Below are 25605 nucleotides of genomic sequence, written 5' to 3'. Positions count from 1 at the left end.
TGGGCCCCATTATGACGCGAAGGGGGAAAAAACGTTGGCTTGACTAAGCAGCCGTCGATGAAGAACATCGGGTTCATGGTTGCCACGTGGATATATCCTGGTGGTCATCCTATTACATCATCCATTTCGTACTTCGTGCTCCTCTCCCTACTCTCCTCTATATATACACTCGCCCCGGATGGTCTTTTTCCAACTCTCTCTGCCTAGTGTCTCTTCTTCTTCTTCTTCTTCTGCTCTTTCTGCTGCTTGAGGCCGAAGCGACATTGATAAGGTTTTTAGGAGTTTGTAGGTGGTGACATCATGCCTGCTGGAGGATTCGCGGCCCCGTCGGCCGGTGGCGACTTTGAAGCCAAGATCACTCCTATCGTTATCATTTCTTGCATCATGGCCGCCACCGGCGGCCTCATGTTCGGCTACGACGTTGGCGTTTCTGGTAAGCCTCGCTTCCTTTCCGTTTCTCTTAATTCTGGTGAATCCGGATGATTAGAGAGAGACATAGTGTGATTTTAACTTTTTGAGAAACTTTGCGTGCGAGAATATTAAGTTTCAGATTTTCACTGATTTTCTCGGGAAAATTTTCTGATATGAAGAGAAAACGAGATTCATCGTCTTATAGTATTTCAAATCTATCTATCAGTACGTATAAACAAGGAAAATACATGGAAAAAAAAAAAAGAAGATAGAAAGAGAACCTTTTCTTCCACTTGCCTGGAGGCAGGAGAGCCCATGGCGCCAAAATACTGAAAGGTTCTCCTTTCTGAACCAATCAAAAAAGGCTAAATTAGTGGATTCAAATAAAACAGTTTGCAATGTTCGTGGGCGCGCAGTGTAGTCTGTTTGCTGTCTTAATCTTTACAGCATGCATTTTCTATGCTAGTAAAATTACCATTCAACCCATGCTGATAAGTTAATTACGGTTTTGCAGGGGGTGTGACGTCGATGGACCCATTCTTGAAGAAATTTTTTCCGGTAGTATATAGGAAGCAGCATGAGGAGCTGGAGAGCAATTACTGCAAGTACGACAACCAAGGGCTACAGCTGTTCACGTCGTCTCTATATCTTGCGGGCTTGACCTCCACTTTCTTCGCATCATACACAACCAGAAGTTTTGGTCGTAAGGCAACCATGCTTATTGCTGGGATTTTCTTCATTGTGGGAGTGGTGCTTAATACCGCTGCCCAAGATCTAGCTATGCTCATCATTGGGAGGATCCTTTTGGGCTGTGGCGTCGGTTTCGCTAATCAGGTCCGTTTTTATGATCTATTCAAATTTTAATAGTAAATCACTCATGAACAGTCTCCTAATCACCCCATTAATTTCATATATTGGAAAAAGCAAATAACCCATCTGTTGATGTGATTTACCCTCTTTTTTTTTTTTTTATACTGCAATAGTTCATGTTATCATATTTTGAAAAATTGACGATCTTCATATACTAAATTTACAATAAATCAAGCATTTTATCAAATCAATTTGTTTAAACAGATGATGTGATGAAAGCCGTTTCTTTCTTACCTGTGTATTGGGAATTTAATACCGTAATATTTTGTATCATATACACACGTGTATATATATATATATATATATATATATATATGAAAATGTCTTTATCACATTAATTATTGATATAAATAACATTATTTGTAGTAGAAATGATCAAGTGGGTGTGGAGATTTTTGGCTAATTAAAGATGGGCTAGTTTATTTAAATAAATTTGTAATATCAGTAAATTTATTTTCAGAGTAGAAATGATCATGTGGGTGTGGATTTTCTTTAGTTGATTAATGGTAGGCTCGCCTACTCAAATAAATTTGTGGACAAGTCGCAGCACGCGTGAAGAACCGGTGGTAGGAAGGATGAACTTAGCGTTTGAAAACAGTAACTGTGATGGCTACGTCTTTTTTCTGATCCCAAGTCTTAATTATCCACTCATTTGTCTCACTTTTTGGACTTAGGATTTGTTGCACTTTTGATGCCCTTACTGGTTAGTTTTGTTATTAGATATTAGTTTTTTCTAGTGAAGTGCTCCGTGATTCCCCTCTTTTTAACTTCCAACTGAAGTTAATCTCTTTGAATAATCTTTCTTTTCAAAAGTTCCCAGGGTTGAATAACGTGAGTTGTGCAACTCTTGTTTCCCACCTGGGATGCTCTCATCGTGTGGTTTAAGTCTTTTATGTTATCTTTTTGTATCGAATGGACCTCCAAGTCAACTCCACGCTAATGTTGATGTAAATATCAAGCAGCACCATCCCTGCATATGATAATAAAAGTTGATTCCCCCGGGGACCAACCACTATTTTTACGGAAATAAACAAAAACTTGTTCAAGGTCATGACCTCATATTTAGAAATCAATGTTTAAATTTGGAGATGGCTGAACCACATGAAAATTTTGCTCAATTAAGTAGGTAATATACAAAGGTCGTAGATAGCTCAGTTGGTAAACTTTATGCGAGGTTGTGACCCGTCTGGGTTGAAGTTCTTGTACACAAGTGAGGACTTTTGGATATTCAATTGCATCAAACTCTGTGTTGTCATTTTTATTATTTTGTCCTGATTGACTGATCTTTTATTTATTTGAATGTTTAACAGGCTGTTCCACTGTTCTTATCGGAGATAGCACCTACAAGAATACGTGGAGGACTAAACATACTGTTCCAACTTAACGTCACTATTGGCATACTTTTTGCTAACCTCGTCAATTACGGCACTGCCAAGTAAGTCCAGTCTTTGTTGTCCTGTTCTTTGTGTGTATATTAATTAATATATGTGTCCTTGGCATGGATTAGTATTATAATACTTAGGAGGATAAGTATTATAATACTAAGGTTGTTATTAACGGGGAATATCTGTACACGTACCCCATACGACCTGGTGGCTTATTGGATGATGATGACGCAACTCTGGAGGAAACAAACAATGTTATGTTGAAATCTTGAGTTTGTTTTTACATTTTTTCGTAACACCTAAGCAGATTCTTCTGATACCCTGACTCAATATTGACAATTTCACATGGAGGGTCTAGCTTGAATACCTAAAATTCAAACAGGCTGGCCTCAGAAAAATTACTTCGTCCTAGAAATTTTCAAAGTTTTGGACATGGTTGATTGGAACCCAATTTTTTTTAATGGGAATTTATGGTATGGGATGATTTCATGCAACCATGTGCTTGCTATCTTGTATCCTTGGACATTAGGATGTTCAAGGGAGTAAATTCATCATGCTTTATTTGGCATTTGACACAATTTTGTCTTATAGGAATTTCCTTGTGGATAATTATTTTTAGATATTCATATATAGATGTTCTTCGGATTTTACCATCTTTGGAGGGATGAATCCCCTTAAAGAAATTAATGAATTTGCACACTGAAATGTTGTTTCAAACAAAATGGAACTCAACTGTTTGATCCATGGAACATCTGAGTGAATCTTTTGTTTGATTGAAGATAAAATGCCTTTGAAGATGCATGCTTGAAGGTATGCTTTGCCATTGTTTCTAACCCATCATTAATATTTGCCTTGTAATCACAGAATCAAAGGGGGATGGGGATGGAGGGTATCATTGGGGTTGGCTGGGATTCCTGCGGTCCTCCTAACTGTGGGGTCTCTCTTGGTGGTGGACACCCCTAACAGCCTTATCGAGCGTGGTCGCTTGGAAGAAGGAAAGGCAGTTCTCAGAAAGATAAGGGGCACTGACAAGATTGAACCAGAATATCAGGAGCTTCTTGAGGCAAGTCGTGTGGCTAAATTAGTGAAGCACCCCTTTAGGAATCTAATGCAGCGCAGAAACCGACCCCAGCTGATCATTGCTGTGGCCTTGCAGGTTTGTAATACTCCCAACATTGCTATAATTGCACACCCTTATTTGATAGTATGCAATTATTTCTTCATATTGCAGCTTTTCCTTGCAGGTTTGTAAATCTCTTGGTAAATGAGAGAAACAATTCTTACTGAAACTCATGCTTTTCCTTTCATTGAAATGGTTCCACAGATCTTCCAGCAATTCACAGGCATCAATGCAATCATGTTTTATGCTCCAGTCCTGTTCGACACTTTGGGATTTGGTAGTGATGCGTCCCTCTACTCAGCTGTCATAACGGGGGCTGTTAATGTTCTCTCAACCCTCGTGTCCGTCTACTCTGTCGACAAAGTAGGCCGTCGATTGCTCTTGCTGGAAGCTGGCGTCCAGATGTTCTTCTCTCAAGTGGTAATTGCAATCATACTAGGCATCAAAGTCAAAGATCACTCCAACAATCTCCACACTGGCTATGCAGTCCTAGTAGTGGTCTTGGTGTGCACTTTTGTGGCCGGCTTTGCATGGTCTTGGGGGCCACTCGGTTGGCTCATTCCAAGTGAGACCTTCCCACTGGAGACCCGATCAGCAGGGCAGAGTGTGACTGTTTGTGTGAACCTGCTCTTCACTTTTGTCATAGCACAGTCCTTCCTTTCCATGCTTTGCCATTTAAAGTATGGCATCTTCCTTTTCTTCTCCGGCTGGGTCTTCATCATGTCCTTCTTTGTGCTCTTTTTGCTCCCGGAGACCAAAAACATTCCAATTGAGGAAATGACAGAGAGGGTGTGGAAGAAGCATTGGTTGTGGAAGAGATTCATGGATGACCATGTGGAGGGCTTCCCTGTTTTTGGTTATAATGATGAAGAAACTGTTGTTAATGGAAGTGACAAAAAGAGAGATGGGTACGGCAATGGATTCGATCCTTCTTCCCAATTATAAGATTAGTGGTGTATGGGGAGGGAAAGAAAAGACATCACTAGATAAATGAATAGCTAAAAATAGTTTGATATGCCCCTTGTTGCTTACCATTTGTTTTCACTAGTTCTATGGTATTTGATATTTTACCCCTATATGATGAATCCCACTGTATATGTGTTCTTGTGCCCACATCGGTCCATGTATGACTCAGAATTATGAAAAAAAACAAAAAGATTATTGGAATTCATTTCAAGCTGGCTAACCTTTTATGGGACGTATTTAACTTCACGCCCACATGCGTGGTACTTGATGCATAGTTCATCATTCCCACATTTTTAATTGAACAAAAATTCTTACACCAATTACTGGAATTAAATTCGGACACCCATAGGAATGAAATTTGAGGCCTTGATTGAGTACAATAATGGAAGCGAACGAGGGGGGAGCATATGAGCAAAGCAGTAATGATTCTGCTGTCTTATGCGGCACCTTGATGCTAATAATTGACATTACCATAAGCCAGGTGCTTTTACCATTAATTTGGTAGACAAAATCTGCATATGACCAAGTGGCCTGCCCGACATCATCCACATCAAGTAAGGCAATAAGCATGAACAGGACAAGTCGGCCAGAAACAACATCAATTGACTTGCGCATGAATTCCCCAATTGGAGGGTTTGTCTGCTCTCTGCTTTTGTCCCAAAATAAAATGGTACATTATTTGAATATACCTACATTAAAAGTAGACTTGAAGCACAATTATTTCAAATGGGATTGCCTTGTCAACAATATTTAAGGTTCGATGACCATATATGATAGAAATGAAAGCATTGTTAGCTACTCTTTACCAAACTTGAAGACGCTCATTAAACTCTTCATTTAATGACGTCTCTTGTAGTTGTAAGTTGTAACGAGTAATGCATTTCACCAACTCAACCATCCATCCTTCTTTCTAATGGTGTGAATTAGCTGTTAGGCATCAGTCAGTCGGACGTAACGGGCAGAAGTGGAGTGTGGAAAGCAAGAATGTGTGGCATGAACAAAGCAACAGTATATGATTGAAGCACAATAATGAAATCATTGGGAATCGGGCAAAGCAGGCTAATCATGCTTCTTCCCATATTCTCTCTCATTTCATTCAGAAAATGCCACCACCCCACCCAACCCAGCCCAACTCCCCCCAACATTCTTTCCTTGCAAGTTCTTCCAACTGTACCCATAACCCAAATCATCATGTGGATGCCACTGGTTTTCACCAATCATTACTTCATTTTCTACATTATTCTAAGTTCCTATGACAGTTCCCTTTCATGGTTTCTGAGTTGGCACTTCACCCACTTTAAGTTTTAAAATAATTTTCTTTGATAAAAGTTTTCATAGCCATTTTCAATGAAAAGAAAATTTCTTCAAAAAGAACATAACAAAGTTGGGTTCCATTTTGAATGATCATGTTGTGGATTTTACAAGTTTGTGAAAACCCATATTTTTTTCCCCGCAGAAAAATTTGGTTTCACACTAACCCTTTGTCCAATAATTTTTCAATTGATAATTTTTTTTAAAAAAATCTTAGAACTAATTTGAAATCAATAAAATAAAAAATTTTAAAAATTTAAAATACGATCAAAACTAAAAAATCTTTAAAATTAAAATATAATAATAAAAATATTAACTATTACTTTGTTAAAGCACGTTAATAGAAGATATAGATATTAAGAAAAAGTTAGAAATACAATGATAATCAGTATTTTATTTTTAAAAATTTTGATTTTTTTTTGTTTTAATTGTATTTATTTTTAAAAAAAGTATTTTAGTTTTAAATTTTTAATTATATTTTTATTTTATTTTCTAAATATTATTTATATTGAACTAACAAAATTTTTATTTAATTTTATTAAAAAAAGATGAGAAGATAAGTGAATTTACATAATATAGGATATAAAATTATTATTAATTAAAAAATAAAAAAGATTTTATTTATGATCTTGTGAATTTTTTTTATAATTATTTGTATCTTATATTATAAAATAAAAAATTTATAATATATTTATTTCGTAAGATACTTTTAACAAATTAAAATGATAATTTTATTTAATATTATAAAGTAAAATGGTATTTCAAAAAATAATCATTTAATTTATGAAAAAAATGCATATATTTTAAAATATTTTTAAATAAATAAAAATAAAATTAATTTCTAAAAATTAAGGTTTGTTTTATATATATATATATATATATATATATATATATATATATATATATATATATATATATATTAAATTAGTGATTCAAAACCTACTTTTTTTTCTTTGCATTTTAATTGTGATTTATTTAACCCTTCTTAAAAATAATTTACTATTCTTAAAAAAATAAAATAGTTTCTAAGTCATAAATAGGAATGGCAACGGGCCGGGTTTTTTCGGGTACCCGTCCCACCCCGTCCCTAATGGGACTAAGTTTAAATTTAATAAACGGATTTGGAACGGGTATAAGATTTTTTTTTTAACCCGGGACGGGTTTAGATATTGCCCCATCCTATCCCGATTATATATAAAATTAATTTTTAAATTAAATTAAATTAAATTTAAAATTTTATTTTACTATTTTTAATATATAGATAATAATAATAAAAATTTAATAAAATAAGTTATAAAAAATATAATAATTTTATTATTTATAAAATATATTTATTTTAATATAATTAAAAAAATTTAAAAGTAATTTTTTTTAAAATTAAACGGGACGAGATGAGAATTGTTTTTAATAAACGGGGCGGGGTTGGGATGGGGGCGACCCATCCCGAACCTGCCTTGTTGTTATTCTTAGTCATAAGCATATTGAACAAATTTTTTAAATAATAAAATTTTCAGAATCTTTTACAAAAATAAATTATTTTTCAGAATGAATTTGAAGTGTTTTCATTTTTTTTAATAGTATTTTAAGTAATAATTGAAAATATTGAGAATATTTTAAGGAATTTTCTCTTTCCTAGTTGGAAGAATAATTTTTCCTCTTCCCCATTTTCAAATATGGAGATATGGTTCAACAACTGAGCACGAGTGTTATAATGAATAGTTATGATCAGCCACATGCCTGCCTTCTCATTTTTCACATTTGAGAGGTGGGAATGGTGAGAGTGCAAAGGAAGATTTTGAATGTAGATTGACCGTAAAGGAGGATTTTAAAATTAGCACCGTCATGGTTATTTCTGTATAAAATTATTTTTATAATGATTTGGTTATAATATATTGTACGTTTTAAGTTTAAACTAATAATTTTAAAACACATTAGACTTCTAATATTATTAGTTTAATACACGTTAAGAGATATATATAATGTCAAATTTTTTTTTTTCCTATTATACAAATACAATATTTTTATTATATCTTATAAAATAATAGGATTATCGTAGGATCAAACAAATCTCACAGCATCAAAAACTTTTTTATATATATGATGTGAGATATAAATAGAAATTTCAATTTCTCTTATAAATATTATTCTTAAAACACAAAATGGTTTTTAATTCATAAAATATATTTTACAAATTTTTAGGCAATAATTTTTTAGAATTTATTATGAAAAATATTTTTTAGTATAAATTTGAAGTATTTTCGATTTTCAAAAATGTTTTTCGTTTCCCGAGAGAGTATTTGTGAGAAAGTGAGGGGTGTAAAGTGTAAAGATGTTAAAAGTACAAGTGTTGTCGGATGCAAAAGAAAACCATCATGAGTGGTTGACAGCATTGGCATGTTGTTAGAGCGGCACCAAAATCAGTGCCCTTGCTTTCAAGGCTTCCGTCTTCCATAACCCCTCTTCACCTCCAAAACCCCTTTTATAAAACGCCCACGCACAAAGGCCTCCTCAGCTTCCCCTCACGGACTCCCTTAGAGATTTGTTGGAATTCAGTCATGGGTATGGTGGGGAGACGCTTCTCTTTGCTTTTGCTGGTGGTTGTAGCTACTCTGCAACTCTCCTTTGCAGCTGTTTACAAGGTTGGGGACTCTGCTGGTTGGACCACCATCGGCAATGTCGACTACAAGAAGTGGGCTTCTACTAAGACCTTCCATGTTGGCGACATCATCCGTAAGTTTTTCTCTTTGCTTCCAAAGAAAACTGGGGAAAATCGGTTAAACATGATTTTTGTTTCGTTCGCATGCTGATGAGTTAATGCTTAGGCTCCCCGGTTGGATTTAGAAACTACTGAGGAAAAAGGAAAAGAAAATGCCGAAAATTACTTGGGAATGGGTTCCTTTGTCAAGTTGTTGCTAGCATTTTCCTTTCCCTTCACTTCTCTTGTACTTTCTCAGCCTCCAAACGGTGGCTAGACTAATCTCTTTACTTCTTCCTACATTTGCAGAGCATCCAAACGGCATCTTTTGTTTCTTTTAGCTTTGTTTTCTAAGTAATTTATCCCTAGTTGAATTGTAAACTAGATTCTCTTTCCTGGATTTCCCCTCCCTCTCCGTTTTTTGAAAACCCATCTTCATCTTTTTTTTTTCCTTCTGAATTCTTCTTTTCTTGTAAAAACGTAAAGTTTGTGTGTGTGTTTGTTTGCTTTGACTCAATCTTTGATATTTATTACTTCCTGCCAACCACCACCCAACCAAATTCAATGACACTTACACCCATTTCCTCCATTCTTTTAATGGGTTTGGATGCATCTTATATTCTCATTTCTAATTTTGAGTCCACAATAATTACAACAGTTTCAATTTCCATGGTAATTATTCCAAAACACCCTTGTATCCCTGAGATTATTGGAAGAATCGTGGGGAAAAAATGGAGGGGGAGGGGGGTGGTAATGGTAAAGATGCTTCACCAACCATGATCAAACCTGTAATGCAGGAATATTGGCATAGCTGTTTGAATTGGTGTGTATAGGAGGTATCGAAATTTCTATATGCTCCAAAAGAGAAGTGACAGACACCATTCATTTTGTGTGTTGTTTTTTCTGGTGATGTAATTCAGTGTCTTCGCATACATTTCCATCTCTCTGCCCCACAACTATACCATGCTTTAATGATGGCACGCACCTTAGCCCCACCTCGTCTCTGTTTCTTTCCTTTTCCTTTTCCTTTTCCTTTTCCTTTTCCTTTTCCTTTTCATTTGGGTGCCTTTCCACGCGTGGGTGCGTATGCATACCCATTAGTAATAACAATGAAAACCCACAGGGAGATGGAGATGAAATTAATATTGTATAAGAAGTAGAGAAGTTTTAAACTGATAAATTGAAGCCAGACTTTGAATGGATTTAGCTTCACATGATAAATAAATGGATGGTATATAACCAAAGGGGGGTTACAGGGGACTCCCCCAGGAAGATTTCACTTAAATGGAAAAGAGATTGGAACAAGCTGAATAGAATTTTCTGTTTTTTAATCCAAATGATGAGAGTTTTGATCCTCATAATTGTTCCTATATTTTGCTCTAAAAGACACTAGTCTTTTATAACCTGAAAAATTGAAGGTACTGTGAAACATCTCTCAAAGATTTCCAGATTTTGAAACCTATTAGTTAAAACCTCCTGCTTGTAGTTGCTGTTCGGATTTATGTTCTGCGCATTGGTTTGTTCTTTAATTTGGGCGACACAACATGATTCAGGTGTGAATAGCCTGATCAAGACTCAAAATTACTAGATAGTAGACTGGAAATAGATGTAGTAATTTGAAGTTATAGCTCCAGATTTGAAGTAATTAAATCAGTAAAGTAAGAATCAAATTCCTAAAGAAGTTATAGGAATACTATGCTTACCATTCAATGATAATGAGGTTCAAACTTGGAAGAAGCTAAATGAACCAGCAACAACATCCCTGCTCCAAGGTTAGGTGTCTGCAGCATGCTTTCCATTGATGGACTGGGGGTTTTCTTTCTCTAGCTGTGCTGCCATCCCTGTCGCATTACAGTGGTTGTGAATTAATGTTAGAGCCTCAAGTTTCTCCTTGGAAATAGCCTAGTACTGTACCTTTGTACTACAAAGAAGTACTGCTCTTTAGTACATCGGATCCTTTGAATATAAGCCCCATGGCCAGCTCACATTTGGGTCCCATAATTTACTTGTCCCCTTTAATTTTAGGTCACGCCCTTGTTTTTGACGCTTTTGGTTTGCTCTTTTGGACTGCTCTGCTCGGCTCACAAGTGAGCCAGGGTTCAAAATCTCGACCGAGAACGGTACGACTCAGTCGAGGCGGATAGGCCATGGCCGGTACTGGACCGATACCCGAGTCAAAATCGGGGGAGAAAATAAAAAATAAGGAAAGTTGGAAACAGATTTTCATTTCCATACTGCAAACTTCAAAATGATGTGAGAAGCTGTCGTTGAGTTTAGAGTAGTTTTTAGAGTAATGGAGACTTGAACAGAGAAATGGACATTGTGAAGAAATATTGTGAACAACTGTCTGAGAGTTGAACGATTATTGTGGATAGAAGATGAATGGGGTATTTTGTAAAAACGGGTCTGTTGGTTGAGAAATGAGAGATGAAATGGGTATTTTGGATTTGTTGTAGAGAGACTCGAGAGTGAGATGAGATTATCTCAAATTTGGAGATTTGGGATTATCTAAAATCATTATAAATATTTAAATTTATATAAAATAAAAAAAATGTAAATATTAATACAAAAATTCTAAATTAATAGATAGAAGTATTACAAAAATATATTTATTTTTTAAACTTATTTATTTAAATGAAAATAAAATTAACGTTTATTTATTTATTTTATATAATGGTTTTATTTATAATATATTTGATAGAAAAATTGATATTTATATTTTAAAAGGTGATTCATAATTATTTTTAAAATTTTTCAAAGTATTGAATTTAAGCAAATATATTATATAAAAGAAAATTACTAGTTTGATCTAATATTTAGTATGGGTGATAAATAAAAAAGTTTTAAATCTATCTTAATAGACTTCTATCCCTATATGGATTCTGTTCTCTTTATATATTTATTAATTTTTTTTGTCTATATGATTGTATTTATTTTTGCAATATATTTAACAATTCTATTAAAAATTTTGGAGTTCTTAATGTAACATATTTTGTGTATCATTCGATACTAAGACCGAAATGCATCAGGACCCCTTGAGTTACTAATTGATATCGTGACTTTGAACCATGCTCGTGACCATTTCTTAATCTAGAATTTTGGTTTACGTAGTACCCTTATATTTGAAGGTAGAGCTGGACCCACATATATAAGGTGTCCATGACTGCATGGTGGGATCTGTGGCAGAATATTTTCTTTTAAGCCATGGTTTCTTGTCGATGGGTTGTATCTTCTTCTTCCTCTCTCTCAGGGGCTTGGCTTTCTGATATGTTGAATTTGCTCCTGTATTTTAAACATCTCATCTAACAATTCTTATGTTGGTGGTTTATCAGTTTTTCAGTACAATGCTCAGTTTCACAATGTGATGCATGTTACACATGCTGCATACCAAGCATGCAACGCAACAAACCCTCTTGCCACCTTCACCACTGGTAATGATTCCTACACCGTCTCAACTCATGGTCATCATTACTTCCTTTGTGGCGTCCAAGGGCACTGCCAAGCTGGACAGAAGGTTGACATAAATGTGGCTGGAGAATCGTCATTACTGGCTCCAACTCCTCAAGCAACACCCTCTCCTGTATCATCAGCCACTTCTTCAACTCCTCCTACGGCTATACCTTCGCCTTCTCCCAGTGACTCGCCTCCATCGAATGCTTTGATGGGTCTTTTGTGTAAACTTGGGTTTGCTATGTCTGTATTTGTGGTTTTTGTTTCTACCTATGCTTGATAAGGAGTATCTTATTGTGTTTAGTTTTGAGTATTCTGGAGTCTTGTTGCTTTTGAGGGACTTCTTGGAATGTTGCATAATGATCAGATGATATGATATAGGAAGTTTATATTTCGAAATTAGGAAGAGTATTTCCAATAATTGTACTTGAAACTTGTTAGTACATGTTTCCAATAGCATGGTTCTATTTGATATTGTTACGTTTTTGGTGCATGAACAGGTTTTAGATTCGGGTTCTAGCAGGAAGAACAGGAATTTTCCTTGGGGAAGACTCGGATTTTCTTGAGTTATTGCTTTTCTAAATGTAAAGGTACTTCATGGTTGTAGAAATTGAAAAGAAGAAAAGGGATTCTTATTATGGTTCGTGATTAATATGATCCCTACTTTCATAGAATCCACTAATCGAGCGAAAGAAAGAGGATATAATAATGAAGGCTCTTACTTTACTTTCAATTAAGTCACACTCTAAACTTCTCTTTAATAGGAAATCCTAATTATAAGAAAGATAAAAATACAATAGGGGTAAACTTATCATTCAAGAGAAAATTTAGGAGGGGGTCCTGTTCTGATAGTTTGATCCCTGCGAGCTTAATGAAAAGCTTGACCTCGGGCATCCTATACCAAGACTAATTCAGGCTTCATAATTCAACAAGAAATTAAACTCTTACCCAACTCAAGAAAGGCCTAAGCAAAAGTAAATGGTATGCACTCTCATTTGCCTATTCCAAGATGGAGATGGCTTCAAAATAATTACCTAGTTTTTGTTTCCCTTTGAGATCTCCAATTTTCTGTTGGTGTATCAGTTAAGTTCAGAGTGTTATGCCTGATTTAAACCCCCTTTTCAAGTAGGTAGCACATAGTCTGGTTACAATTAGGCTACAAATCATCATCACCAAGGCTGATTTTTCCATTTTCCATTTTTTTTTTTTTTTTTTTTTTTTGTGGATGAATGAAGGGGAAAAAAGAAAAAAAATTGATCCACCCAAAGACATCCAAAAATGTATTATGCTTTAAAAATGAATTCATTCAAAGTAGGTATTGCAACATTTGTTTAATGCTTAGACAAGAGATAAATATAGCCCTTGTTAAATATAATGTATTTATAGTATATAATCTTTCCTTGTTAATATAGGTCACATGTATGGTAGTTAGGACTCCTAGCCTTGTATATATATATATATTTGTCAATTGTAAGTAAACAGATGAATGTGAATCAAGGTTTTTCTTCTTTCTCTCTCTCTCAACATGGTATCAGAGCCAAGGGAGAAAACCTAATTCTTTCCTGTTTCCCGTGTCATCAACTCCGGGAAACCTTCCGGTGACCGTGTTTCATTTCGGTCACCTTCCCCATTTCCCAATACTTTCCGATTAGTTGGATTGTCGTCAGAAATCACCGCCGACAAACTTTTCCGGCGACGTCTTTTTCCGACACCGACCACACCAAGAGGAGCGCCTGGAGGAGATCTCCAACTTTTCCCAAAGCATCAGAGCCAGAAAACCGTCCACGTGCCGGCCATGCGCACATTTACGGCCGGTGACTGAATCTCATGCGCCGGCGCGTGAGGCCTTTTCCGGCGACGCGCCTCCTCCTCCAACCTCGCCTGACGCCGACCAGCATCTCTACCTCCCTGGTTCTCTCATCTGAGCCCTGCACGTACCTCTTTTGGGGATTTTTGTCTCCGTCAGCCCTCCAAACAGTCTTTTCGGCGAAGTTCCGACTATTTTTTCTCCACCCCAATCCCTGCACGTTCCTTGGGAAGTGTTCTTCTACCTTTCTGGTGGTATCACGCCGCGATCTGAGGCCGTCTCTCTTTTTTCGGTGGTGCCACGCCGCAATCTGAAGCCGTTTTAGGGCTCTCTTCGATCCAAACATAAGATAAGTGGATATGACTACTAAAACTTCCATTTTTTCCTCTGTCATATCTGGATCTCCTATGATTACTTCGGAGAAATTGGTTGGTAGTAAAAATTATCTTTCCTGGTCTGCCTCTATTGAACTTTGGTTTATGGGTCAAGGATATGAGGATCACTTGGTTACCCAGGAAGCAGATATCCCTGAGGTTGACTGTGTACAGTGGAGGAAGATAGATGCATTGTTATGTAGTGTATTATGGCAATCGGTTGATCCCAGGATTCTTCTTCATCTTCGGGCCTACAAAACTTGTTTTAAATTTTGGACTCAAGCCAAAGGATTATACACGAATGATATCTAATGTCTTTATAAGGTGGCTTCTGCTATTGTCCATATCAGCCAACAAGACTTGGATCTATCTACTTATATTGGTTAGATTGCCTCTCTTAAGGAGGAGTTCTTGACTGTGATGCCTCTTACTCCTGATGTTGGGGCTCAACAAACACAACTTGACAAGTTCTTCATGGTCCTTACTCTTATTGGCCTCCGTCCGGATCTTGAATCTATCCGTGATCAGATTCTTGGTAGTTCATCAGTTCCGTCCTTGGATGATGTGTTTGCTCGCCTCCTCCGTATCTCGTCCACTCAGACTTTGCCATCTGATAGCACTTCAGATTCTTCTGTGTTAGTTTCTCAAACTACTTCTCGAGGAGGACGCAGTGGTACCCAAGGTAGAGGCCAACGTCCTCATTGCACCTATTGCAATAAACATGGCCACACTCGCGATCGTTGCTATCAGTTACATGGAAGGCCTCCTTGCACTGCCCATATGGCCCAGTCCTCTGATTCTCCGCTGCCTCAGCCTTCGAGCTCCTCCGCATCTCAGACATCTTAGTCTTCTATTGCCTCTGTTGCCCAGCCTGGTAATGCCTTTGCCTGCCTTACCCACACATCTTCTCTTGGACCCTGGATTCTAGATTCTGGAGCTTCTGATCACCTATCTGGTAATAAGGATCTTTTCTCCTCTATTACTACTACCTCTGCTTTACCTACTGTTACCTTAGCTAATGGTTCTCAAACTGTGGCTAAAGGTATTGGTTTGACCCTTCCTCTGCCTTCTCTACCTCTCACTTCTATCCTTTATACTCCTGAATGTCCTTTTAATCTTATTTCCATCAACAAAATCACTCGTACTCTTAATTGCTCTATTACCTTTTCTGATAAATTTGTGACTTTGCAGGACCGGAGTACGGGGAAGACGATTGGCATAGGACGCGAGTTTCAAGGCCTCTATCACCTTACCTCGGATTCATCTCCTGCAGTTTGCATTTCCATTGATGCTCTTCTTCTCATTCACAATCGTCTGGGCCACCCTAGTCTTTCCAAGTTCCAGAAGATGGTCTCTCATTTTTCCACTTTGTCGTCGTTTCCGTGTGAGTCATGTCAGCTTGCGAAACATACTCGTGTCTCGTTCCCAAAGCATTTGAATAATCGGGCAAAGTCTCATTTTGAGCTTGTCCACACTGATGTTTGGGGTCCTTGTCGGACTACGTCTACTTTAGGATTTCAGTATTTTGTCACTTTCATTGATGACTATTCTCGATGTACTTGGTTATTTTTAATGAAAAATCGAGCTGAGTTATTCTCTATTTTCCAGAAATTTTATGCTGAAATCCAAACCCAGTTCAATATTTCTATTCGTGTGTTACGCAGTGACAATGCCAGAGAATATTTTTCAGCCCCATTTACTTCGTTTATGTCTCATCATGGGATTCTTCATCAGTCTTCTTGTGCTCATACTCCTCAACAAAATGGGGTAGCTGAACGCAAGAATCGACATCTTGTTGAGACAACTCGTACTATCCTCCTCCATAGTAATGTTCTTTTTCGTTTTTGGGGAGACGCTGTTCTTACTGCTTGTTATTTGATTAATCGTATGTCCTCCTCTGTCTTACACGATCAGATTCCTCACTCCCTTCTCTTTCCTGACCAACCACTTTATTTCCTTCCTCCTCGTGTCTTTGGTTGTACTTGCTTTGTTCATATTCTTACTCTTGGACAGGACAAGCTTTCCGCCAAAGCCATGAAGTGCCTCTTCTTGGGATATTGCAGACTTCAGAAGGGTTATCGTTGTTATTCCCTTAAGACTCATCGATACTTTATCTCCGCTGATGTCACATTCTTTGAGGACTCACCATTCTTTTCCACCACTTCTGAGTCTCTTCCTGTTTCTGAAGTCTTGCCCATTCCCATTGTCTCCCCACCTGATGCTATGCCTCCTCGACCACTTCAGGTTTATCATCGTCGCCCTCGTGTCGTTGCTCCTCTCCCTTTTGCTGAGGCACCTGCTGACTCACTTCCTATCCCTTCGGCTTCACCTGCTCCGACTCTGCCTTCTCCTAATGACTTACCCATTGCTGTTCGGAAAGGTACTCGCTCTACTCGTAATCCTCATCCTATTTACAATTTTTGAGTTATCATCGATTATCTTCACCCTATTCTGCTTTTGTTTCTACTATATCCTCTGTTTCTCTTCCAAAGAGCACCCATGAAGCTCTTTCCCATCCAAGCTGACGACAGGCAATGGTGGATGAAATGGCTGCTCTGCACTCTAATGGCACTTGGGATCTTGTTGTTTTACCCTCTGGTAAATCTACCGTTGGTTGTCGTTGGGTCTACGCAGTTAAGGTTGGTCCTGATGGTCAGGTTGATCGCTTTAAGGCCCGCTTAGTTGCTAAAGGCTATACTCAAGTTTATGGATCTGATTATGGTGAGACATTCTCCCCTGTTGCCAAGATTGCTTCTGTCCGTCTGCTTCTCTCCATTGCTACTATGTGTTCTTGGCCTCTTTATCAGTTGGATATTAAAAATGTCTTCCTTCATGGTGATCTTGCCGAGGAAGTTTATATGGAGCAACCTCCTGGTTTTGTTGCTCAGGGGGAGTCTGGTTTAGTGTGCAGGTTACGCTATTCCCTATATGGCTTGAAACAATCTCCTCGAGTATGGTTTGGCCGTTTTTAGTTCTGTTGTTCAAGAGTTTGGCATGCTTCGCAGTACAGCAGACCATTCAGTTTTCTATCATCATAACTCCTTGGGCCAGTGTATTTATCTGGTTGTTTATGTGGACGACATCGTCATTACAGGCAGTGATCAGGATGGTATTCAGAAACTAAAGCAACATCTTTTTACCCACTTTCAGACCAAAGACTTGGGGAAACTCAAGTATTTCTTGGGAATTGAGATAGCTCAATCTAGTTCTGGTGTGGTCCTTTCCCAAAGGAAGTATGCTTTAGACATCTTGGAAGAAACCGGTATGTTAGACTGTAAACCGGTAGACACACCTATGGATCCGAATGTCAAACTTGTACCAGGATAGGGGGAGCCTTTAGGAGACCCGGGGAGATATCGACGGCTCGTAGGTAAATTGAACTATCTCACCATTACTCGTCCAGACATTTCTTTTCCTCTGAGTGTTGTTAGTCAATTCCTACAGTCACCATGTGATGGTCATTGGGATGCCGTAATCTGCATTCCTCGATATATCAAAAGTACACCAGGCCAAGGTGTGTTGTACGAGAACAGAGGTCATACTCAGGTTGTTGGTTACATAGATGCAGATTGGGCTGGCTCACCCACAGATAGACGTTCCACTTCAGGGTACTGTGTTTTTATTGGAGGTAATCTAATATCTTGGAAGAGTAAGAAACAAGATGTAGTGGCCAGATCTAGAAGCCGAGTATCGAGCTATGATTTTGGCAACATGTGAACTCATATGGTTGAGACATCTTCTTCGAGAGTTGAGATTTGGAAAGGATGAACAGATGAAACTCATCTGTGATAACTAGGCCGTATTACATATTGTATCCAATCCAGTCTTTCATGAAATGATCAAGCATATTGAAGTTGATTGTCATTTCATTAGAGAGAAGATCGCATCAGGATATGTTGCTACAAGTTTTGTTAATTCAAATGATCAACTAGCAGACATCTTCACTAAATCTCTCAGAGGTCCTAGGATTAAATATATTTGTAACAAGTTTGGTGCATATGATGTATATGCTCTAGCTTGAGGGGAAGTGTTGAATATAATGTATTTATAGTATATAATCTTTCCTTGTTAATATAGGTCACATGTATGGTAGTTAGGACTCCTAGCCTTGTATATATATATTTCTCAATTGTAAGTAAACAGATGAATGTGAATCAAGATTTTTCTTCTTTCTCTCTCTCTCAACAGCCCTTTAATTCAACACTTGGTTTCTGCAATTCTGCAATAAAGCACCCTACTGTCTTCAGTCAATAAAGTGCCAAAATTACTAAGTATGGAACCTTAAAAGAACTCATTTGGGAAAGCCATATTATTCTGCCTAAATGGACAGGATATGCTTAGAATCTCCGTATAGGACTTTCTACATATCACTATTTCATCTCCATATGCTTATCCTTATCATCATCTCTTCCACACATGAATTCTCTTGGAGACCCACTCAAACACGTCCTTTGTTTTCCCCCTACCGGGAACATCATAAAAATCCCAAAACCCTTACCCAAGCAAAAAGAGGAAAACATAAAGACATGCGTGAGACACATCATGAGTAAGAATAGTAATTTGAGTTATCACAGAAGTGTGACACAGGTTTAACTTCAATTGCAGTCTGCAGAAGAGTGTTGTACTTGATGATCAATACACCTATTCAAAAACTTGAAAAATTTGGGACTGTAGCAACAAGCATCTTAACTAAATGGATGTAAAATCAATAAAAATACGTCACCTGGCTGATGAACATTTTGACACAAGCTTAGAAGAAGCAATTTCCTCCTTCCAACTTTATCAACAGCATAGATTGAGACTGAAGTGCTGAGCACATTCACAAGTCCAATAATGACAGAGGACAACAATGACGCATCATTCTTAAACCCAACTGTTTGAAATAAAAACATTATAGTATTAATTCCAATAAATTGTTGAAACACTTGCATCATAATAACAAAAAGGAAAGGACACAACCAAACAGCCCCTACACTTTCCAAAATGGACCAACCAAACATGCCCTAAAGAGTCAAACTCCAGCTAAATTAACCAAAGGCGCCTCACTGCCCTTATTATTTATTTTCTGCATATAAATATAGAACAGGTTCAAATGTGGATAAAAGTAGAAACAAAGAAGATTCTCATCAACCCACCATCCAAGATATCATGGTGGATGGACACAGCTAATTGATCAAATTTGGAGTGTCTATGATTACTGTGCTTGCAGCAAATTGAGTCACATGGTACGTTCACTCCATCTAAACCTTACTACAAAATCAAACCTCAAAATGAAATAATTTGAAGAGAGAGTTTGGATGTGTTTCATCTCCTGAGGAAATGCTTTCAATCTGCAATCAGTACTCGTTGTGCCACTAGCTCATCTCTATTGTTTTCTTGGCTCTATCATCGGCATCATCACTCATAAATTTCTTCCAAATGGGATGTTTCTTCCAAACCCTTTCTTTCATTTCATCAATTGGCACACCCTTGGTCTCCGGGAGAAGGAACAATACGAAAATCCCCATGATGACAATCCAACCAGCAAAGAATAAAAATATGCCCGCACGCATATGACACATCATTGACAAAAATGATTGGGCTATGACAAAAGTGAAGAGCATGTTAGAGCTAACTGCAAATGCAAAACCTGCTGTTCTTGTCTCAAGCGGAAAAGTTTCACTCGGTATCAACCAGCCGAGAGGACCCCATGACCACGCAAAGGAACTAACATATACACAAACGAGCACCACCACGACCCATGCTTGTCCTTTCGGTAGTGAATTGGTAGCATTCAACTTTGCTAATAGAATCCCTCCAATTGCGGTCTGCAGTATATATACATTTCAATCAATTTTAACACACATTATCAAAACAAAAAAAAAAAAAAAAACTTAGCTAGGAAAGTGCATCACCTGACTGACAAACATTTGGACACATGCTTGGAGAAGTAATAACCTCCTTCCAACCTTATCAACTGCATAGATGGAGACGACGGTGCAAAACACATTCACAAGTCCAGTAATGATAGCCGATAATAATGAAGCATCATTCTTAAACCCGACGGTTTGAAATAAAATTGGTGCGTAGAACATTATAGCATTGATCCCCGTAAATTGTTGAAACACTTGCATCATAATGCCAATGATCAGGGGAGGCATGCTAGATAATTTCATGAGGCTTCTGTAAGGATGTTTGACTCTCCGCGCTATCTCACAAGCTACCTTAATTTGCTCGAACTCCGGATCAACATTATCAACTCCCCTTATCTTCTTGAGGGTTTTTCGACCTTTTTCTTCATGATTGCGTTCTACTAAGCTAGTTGGTGTCTCAGGGATGATTAAAGAACCTATGAATAAGCCCGTAGCAGGAATTGCAGCAAGACCTAAAGACAATCTCCAACCCCATGGATGCACTTTTGACGTGCCATAATTCACCAAATTTGCAATAAGAATTCCTATAGTTATGAAAAGTTGGAAGAGAATGTTAACAGCTCCTCGATATTCAACTGGTGCAATCTCCGACAAAAACAAGGGAACAGCCTGTAATAATTTTTTTTCATGAATGGGACTTCAATTAGTATGATTGAAATTTTTTATTTTGAATAACATTAATGGAAAATAAATAAATAAAATGGCTGTAAATGCAAGAATACCTCGTTGCCGAATCCAACCCCGCAGCCTAGAGAAATCCTTCCGAGGATCAACATCCACATTTGGTGTGCTCCTGCACTCAATCCAGATCCAAGCAAGAAAAACACAGATGCAACTAAAATTGTGGGCTTTCGACCAAATTTCGTGCACACCTTGGAAGCAGGAAAGCTGGAAATTAGAGCAGCAAGGTACAAAGAAGATGTGAAAAGTTGAAGATACTGGTCGTCATATTTGCAGTAGTTATCTTCCTTGGCTCTAAGTTTCCTTTTATAAACAATCGGGAAGAATTTGATGAGGAAGCCGTCCATGCCAGTCACTCCACCTACGATCCAAAACAAACATGAACACATGATCAGATGAGAAAATTCTAATAAAAATTGTTTGTTTTTTTCAACTTTCCGGGATTCTTTCTCACGGCCAGATTGTTTGCTTTGGCCGTAATTCTGCCATGCAGGCAATGCTATGATACATGTTTTCTGAGATGATGATCAAGTTTTACACACTGCCAAACAAGAACCAACCAAAACTAAGTGATAAAAGCGTACCTGAAATCCCAATATCATAGCCAAACATTAACCCTCCAAAAGCCGCAAGAATCCAACATAACACCACATAAAAAGTGATTCTGGATTCAAATTTCATACTATTCCCTTCTGTTGTCGTCATGTCCAATGACAACAACCCACACAATTTTTAACCAGAGAGACAAAAAACAAGAGAGTTGGGAAGGTTGGGAAAGAGAGATTGAACCAATGCCATAACCAAATATGCGATCTTTATGATAGAAAGATTCCGCAGAATTGGAATTTTTCGAGATTTGGAAAATATCCCGAATAATTCACACGATAAGGATAAAACTTTTTTTTAGTAACAAGTCTAAACGCTTAGGCCACTTTTGAAGGCGAAAAGATATTCCTGATTTGAATATCTCTTGCGTAATTCCAATACCATATATTTCCATTCACCCCGATGTAGTAAACGACTGGCCTTCCATGATTATTGAAACGAACCCTTCGAATTTGACTTGTATTCCCTTTCCCACCTCAGACAATTATGTTTTGGATCAGTTGGATCAAAAAATTAAATTTTAATTCATATAAGTTCACCGTTTAAACCTAAAATCAAGAGGAAATGTGAAATTTAAGAATTAGAATATGAATTTTTTATTTTTCTAGAAATGAACTATATATAAAAAAAATAGAAAAATATTAATTTAAATTTTGTTCCTTTTATAAACCTCAATAAAATTTAATATAATTTAGTAATTTGGAAAAAAAATACACCATTTTCCACAAAAAAATAAAAATAAATCATTATTATTATTATTTAAAAATCAAACATCTTGGAAAGTGTATATTTTTAAAATTATGTATATAAAAAATAACTAAAAATATCTCAAATTTATTTTTTTTAAATGAAATATTTTTAGAATATATTTCTTTACCAAAAAAAATAAAAAAAAATTATTATTATTATTATTTAAAAATCAAACATCTTGGAAAGTGTATATTTTTAAAATTGTGTATATAAAAAATAACTAAAAATATCTCAAATTTATTTTTTTTAAATGATATATTTTTAGAATATATTTTTAAAAAAAAATTAGTTTTCTAAAAATAATAAATTTTTAGATTAATTATTAAGAAAAAATTTAAGATCAAAATGTTTGTTACACATTATGGTAAAAAATAGTTTTAAAAGGTATATTGATCTCTTCATATTTTATATATTTTCCATCAATTATGCAACTTATATGAACCAAAACTTAATTTTTGAGCCCAACTGGATTCAAAACATAATTGTCATTCCCACTTTTGAAGGAAAATAAGACATCAAACATGTTTTTTCTAGCATTTAATTTGTGGCCTAGGTCATGAAATCAAATCAATAAGGGTTTCGAAAACAATTCTCAAAATTAGTTTTTGAAAATAAATTTTTTAAATTATTTTGTGATTTTTGTAAAAAAAAGTCTTGTGGAAATTTAAAATGTTTTTAATATTTTTAAATGTGTTTTATAAATAATTTTTATATTTTCATTTTTAATTAAAAACATGTTTATATAATTATTTCTTAAACAATTCTTCAAAAAAGCAAGTGAAAAAAAAAACAAAAAATAAGTTAAAGATATTTTCTTAAAACATCCTATTTTTTGTTCTTATTAATAAAAAATCACATTTTTTTTTGTTTTTTAATAGAAAGTTATTTTAAAAAATAGTTATTAAACAAATTCTAAATAAATTTTTTTTTCCTCTCTTACCAACTTTTTTGTTTTTGTTTTTTTTGTTTTTTTTTTTTTTTTTTGCAACTTAGTTGGATTTGGTTTTCTCATCTTATCTAAGAATGCAATTGTGGGATAATGACTACATTTGTTATGTTGGTCAAACCTTCCAAAATAAGTCCATTGAATTTTAAGTCGGTCAAACTCTAAGTCAACCTTTCGATTTGCAAAATGGGATATTAATTTTAAATTCATATATTTCACATTAATTAACACACCAATTTTAAAATGAATATGAAATTTGATATAATGAAAATTTTGGTATTCATATAAGTGTGATAGCAGAAAAGGCGATATAGAGTTAGGAAAATAAAATATAGGCCATATATAGTCACCTCCTTCTATAATTTTTTCTATTATAGGAAATAGTTTTATCCTATAAAAATAAGAAAAATTTACAAGTAATTTATTAAATACCATTAATATAGAGCATCAAAAAATATAATATATGAAAATTTGTGTAAAATAACAAAATTTATATTAAGTTGATGGACTTGATTTCTCAATTAAAATTGTAGCATTCCATATAAAGAGTATATATTTTCCTTATTTTCTTTTCGATGTACACGGTAAAGATGTTAAAATTTTCCTTTAATTTTTCTTCAAAATAAATAAAAAATTATGATCATTAATATGTGTAGAAAAGAAAAAAAAAAAAAACAAATAAAACACGGTAAGTAGCATTTAAATTTTATTCATTATTCATTTTAAATAAAATATTATTAATAATCATTATTTTTAAATTACTATTACTCATTTTTTTATTAAAAATATATATACAAAGATATTAATATCTTTACATTTCTAACATATACTAAAATAGTATTTTTTTTATAAAAAAAAATTGTAATTTATGATTTTATTATGAAATTACTATTCATGTTTTATTGCAAATTATTTATTTTTAATAAAATTTGAATTAAATTTAATTAATATTATATAAATTAAATTTACAATGTGTTTTTGTGTTTTATAAAAATAAAAGTGTTTAACAAGTTGTTTTCAAAAACAATTTTTAAAAATAAAAATAAACTTGTTTGGATATGTTATTTTTAAAAATAATTTTTCTATTTTGATTTTGTAAAATCATTGTAAATTCAGTTTATATAATATTAATTAAATTTAATTATAGTATCATTTAAAATAAAATTATTTTTTAATTATAAATAAATTAAAAAATAAAATATTTTTTTTAGTAAAACATGAATTAATATCACAATAAAATCATAAATTATTTTTTTATAAAAAAAACCATTTTAATATATATTGAAAAATATAGATGTTAACATCTTGATAAAAATATAATTGATTTTTTTATTAAAAATAAATGATAATAATTATTAATAATATTTCACTTAAAATGAATAATAAATAAAGTTTAACTTTTTTAACATGTAAATAAATCAAAATTTCATTACATGTATACATTTAGAACTCAATTATAAATGCAATATTTTAAAATGTTTTGATTTAATATATAATTAATTGGATTGGTTTTTTGAATTCAAAATCATTATTAAAAATTAGAAGATTTATTAAATAATTTAAATCTTTAATTATATCTTGCTTGTAGAGTCAATTTACCTAGTGAGAAAATTCATAAAAGTACAATTGTGTATATAATAGAAACAATAGAGTCATAATTCATAATATATCAGTTTTTATTTATTATTTTTTATTGTGATTGAATTTTTTTTTTGAGTGCCAACTTATTTAAAAAAAAATAAAATTAAACTCATTAATAAATTCAATACAAAGTATCAATTAATTTAAAGTTTATTTTTCTAATAAGAAAATTTATAAAAATATAGTTATGTAAGAAAAAAAAAAGTCATTATAAATCAATTTTTATCCATAAATTTCTAATATTAATGGATTCACTATTTGAGTTTCAAATTATTTTTAAAAATGACTAAACTAGTTAATGAATTTAATCCATTAAATCTTGTTTAATTTGGATTTTATTTGTCTAGTGGAAAAAAATCGAAAAAAATATGATTTTATGTAAAAAAAAAAAAAAGAATAGAATCGTTCTACACTAAATTTTGCCCTATTTGAGTTTCAAGTTATTTTTAGAAATTACTAGACTCATTAATAAATTTAATACATTAAATCTTGTTTAATTTTGAATTTATTTGTTTAGTAAAAAAATTGAAAAAAAAATGATTTTGTGTATAAGAGAAATAATAATAATTCTAGACCAATTTTTGTCCAAAACTTCTTTTATTAATTGAATCACTATTTGAGTTTTAAGTTATTTTTTATTAGACTTGTTAATGAATTTAACACATTAAACCTTACTTGAT

General features: G+C 34.6%; 3 protein-coding genes and 1 long non-coding RNA gene across 4 annotated transcripts; 2 read left to right on the top strand and 2 right to left on the bottom strand.

The window, feature by feature from the left end:
• The first annotated feature begins 246 nt into the window (after positions 1-246).
• HT5 (hexose transporter) lies at positions 247-4957 on the top strand. Its single transcript, NM_001281278.1, is given in 5 exon segments — positions 247-433; positions 926-1245; positions 2592-2716; positions 3531-3822; positions 3991-4957. Coding segments are annotated over 5 exon segments (1611 nt in total). The 5' UTR covers positions 247-300; the 3' UTR covers positions 4732-4957.
• Positions 4958-8362: 3405 nt separating this feature from the next.
• On the bottom strand, positions 8363-10658 carry LOC109122693 (uncharacterized). The gene is made up of 2 exons (XR_002030183.2): positions 10462-10658; positions 8363-8823 (listed from the first exon to the last, which is right to left on the bottom strand). It is a non-coding gene; the product is annotated as an uncharacterized LOC109122693 (long non-coding RNA).
• LOC100256313 (mavicyanin) lies at positions 8426-12688 on the top strand. The gene is made up of 2 exons (XM_002281638.5): positions 8426-8793; positions 12091-12688. Exons 1-2 carry the CDS (start codon positions 8619-8621, stop codon positions 12486-12488), a joined length of 573 nt encoding a protein of 190 aa, XP_002281674.1. The 5' UTR covers positions 8426-8618; the 3' UTR covers positions 12489-12688.
• A 6631-nt stretch (positions 12689-19319) lies between these two features.
• Positions 19320-21739, bottom strand: LOC100266554 (sugar transport protein 8). Its single transcript, XM_002277910.4, has 4 exons — positions 21567-21739; positions 21024-21343; positions 20284-20910; positions 19320-20196 (listed from the first exon to the last, which is right to left on the bottom strand). The coding sequence occupies exons 1-4, from the start codon at positions 21685-21687 to the stop codon at positions 19744-19746; spliced, it is 1521 nt and encodes a 506-aa protein (XP_002277946.2). The 5' UTR covers positions 21688-21739; the 3' UTR covers positions 19320-19743.
• Positions 21740-25605: the final 3866 nt, after the last annotated feature.

The sequence above is a fragment of the Vitis vinifera genome, chromosome 5, assembly GCF_030704535.1.
Source record: "Vitis vinifera cultivar Pinot Noir 40024 chromosome 5, ASM3070453v1".
NCBI lineage: Eukaryota > Viridiplantae > Streptophyta > Magnoliopsida > Vitales > Vitaceae > Vitis > Vitis vinifera.
The sequence above is the reverse complement of the archived record's forward strand: the minus strand, read 5'-3'. Positions and strand labels throughout refer to the sequence as shown.

Coding starts and splice junctions, on each gene's coding strand:
- LOC100266554 (XM_002277910.4), bottom strand. CDS start 21,687: ATGACGACAACAGAAGGGAATAGTATGAAATTTGAATCCAGAATCACT. Junction 21,344..21,566: donor CTATGATATTGGGATTTCAG/GTACGCTTTTAT, acceptor TTTGGATCGTAG/GTGGAGTGACTGGCATGGAC. Junction 20,197..20,283: donor TCCAAATGTTTGTCAGTCAG/GTGATGCACTTT, acceptor TATATACTGCAG/ACCGCAATTGGAGGGATTCT.
- LOC100256313 (XM_002281638.5), top strand. CDS start 8,619: ATGGGTATGGTGGGGAGACGCTTCTCTTTGCTTTTGCTGGTGGTTGTA. Junction 8,794..12,090: donor CCATGTTGGCGACATCATCC/GTAAGTTTTTCT, acceptor GTGGTTTATCAG/TTTTTCAGTACAATGCTCAG.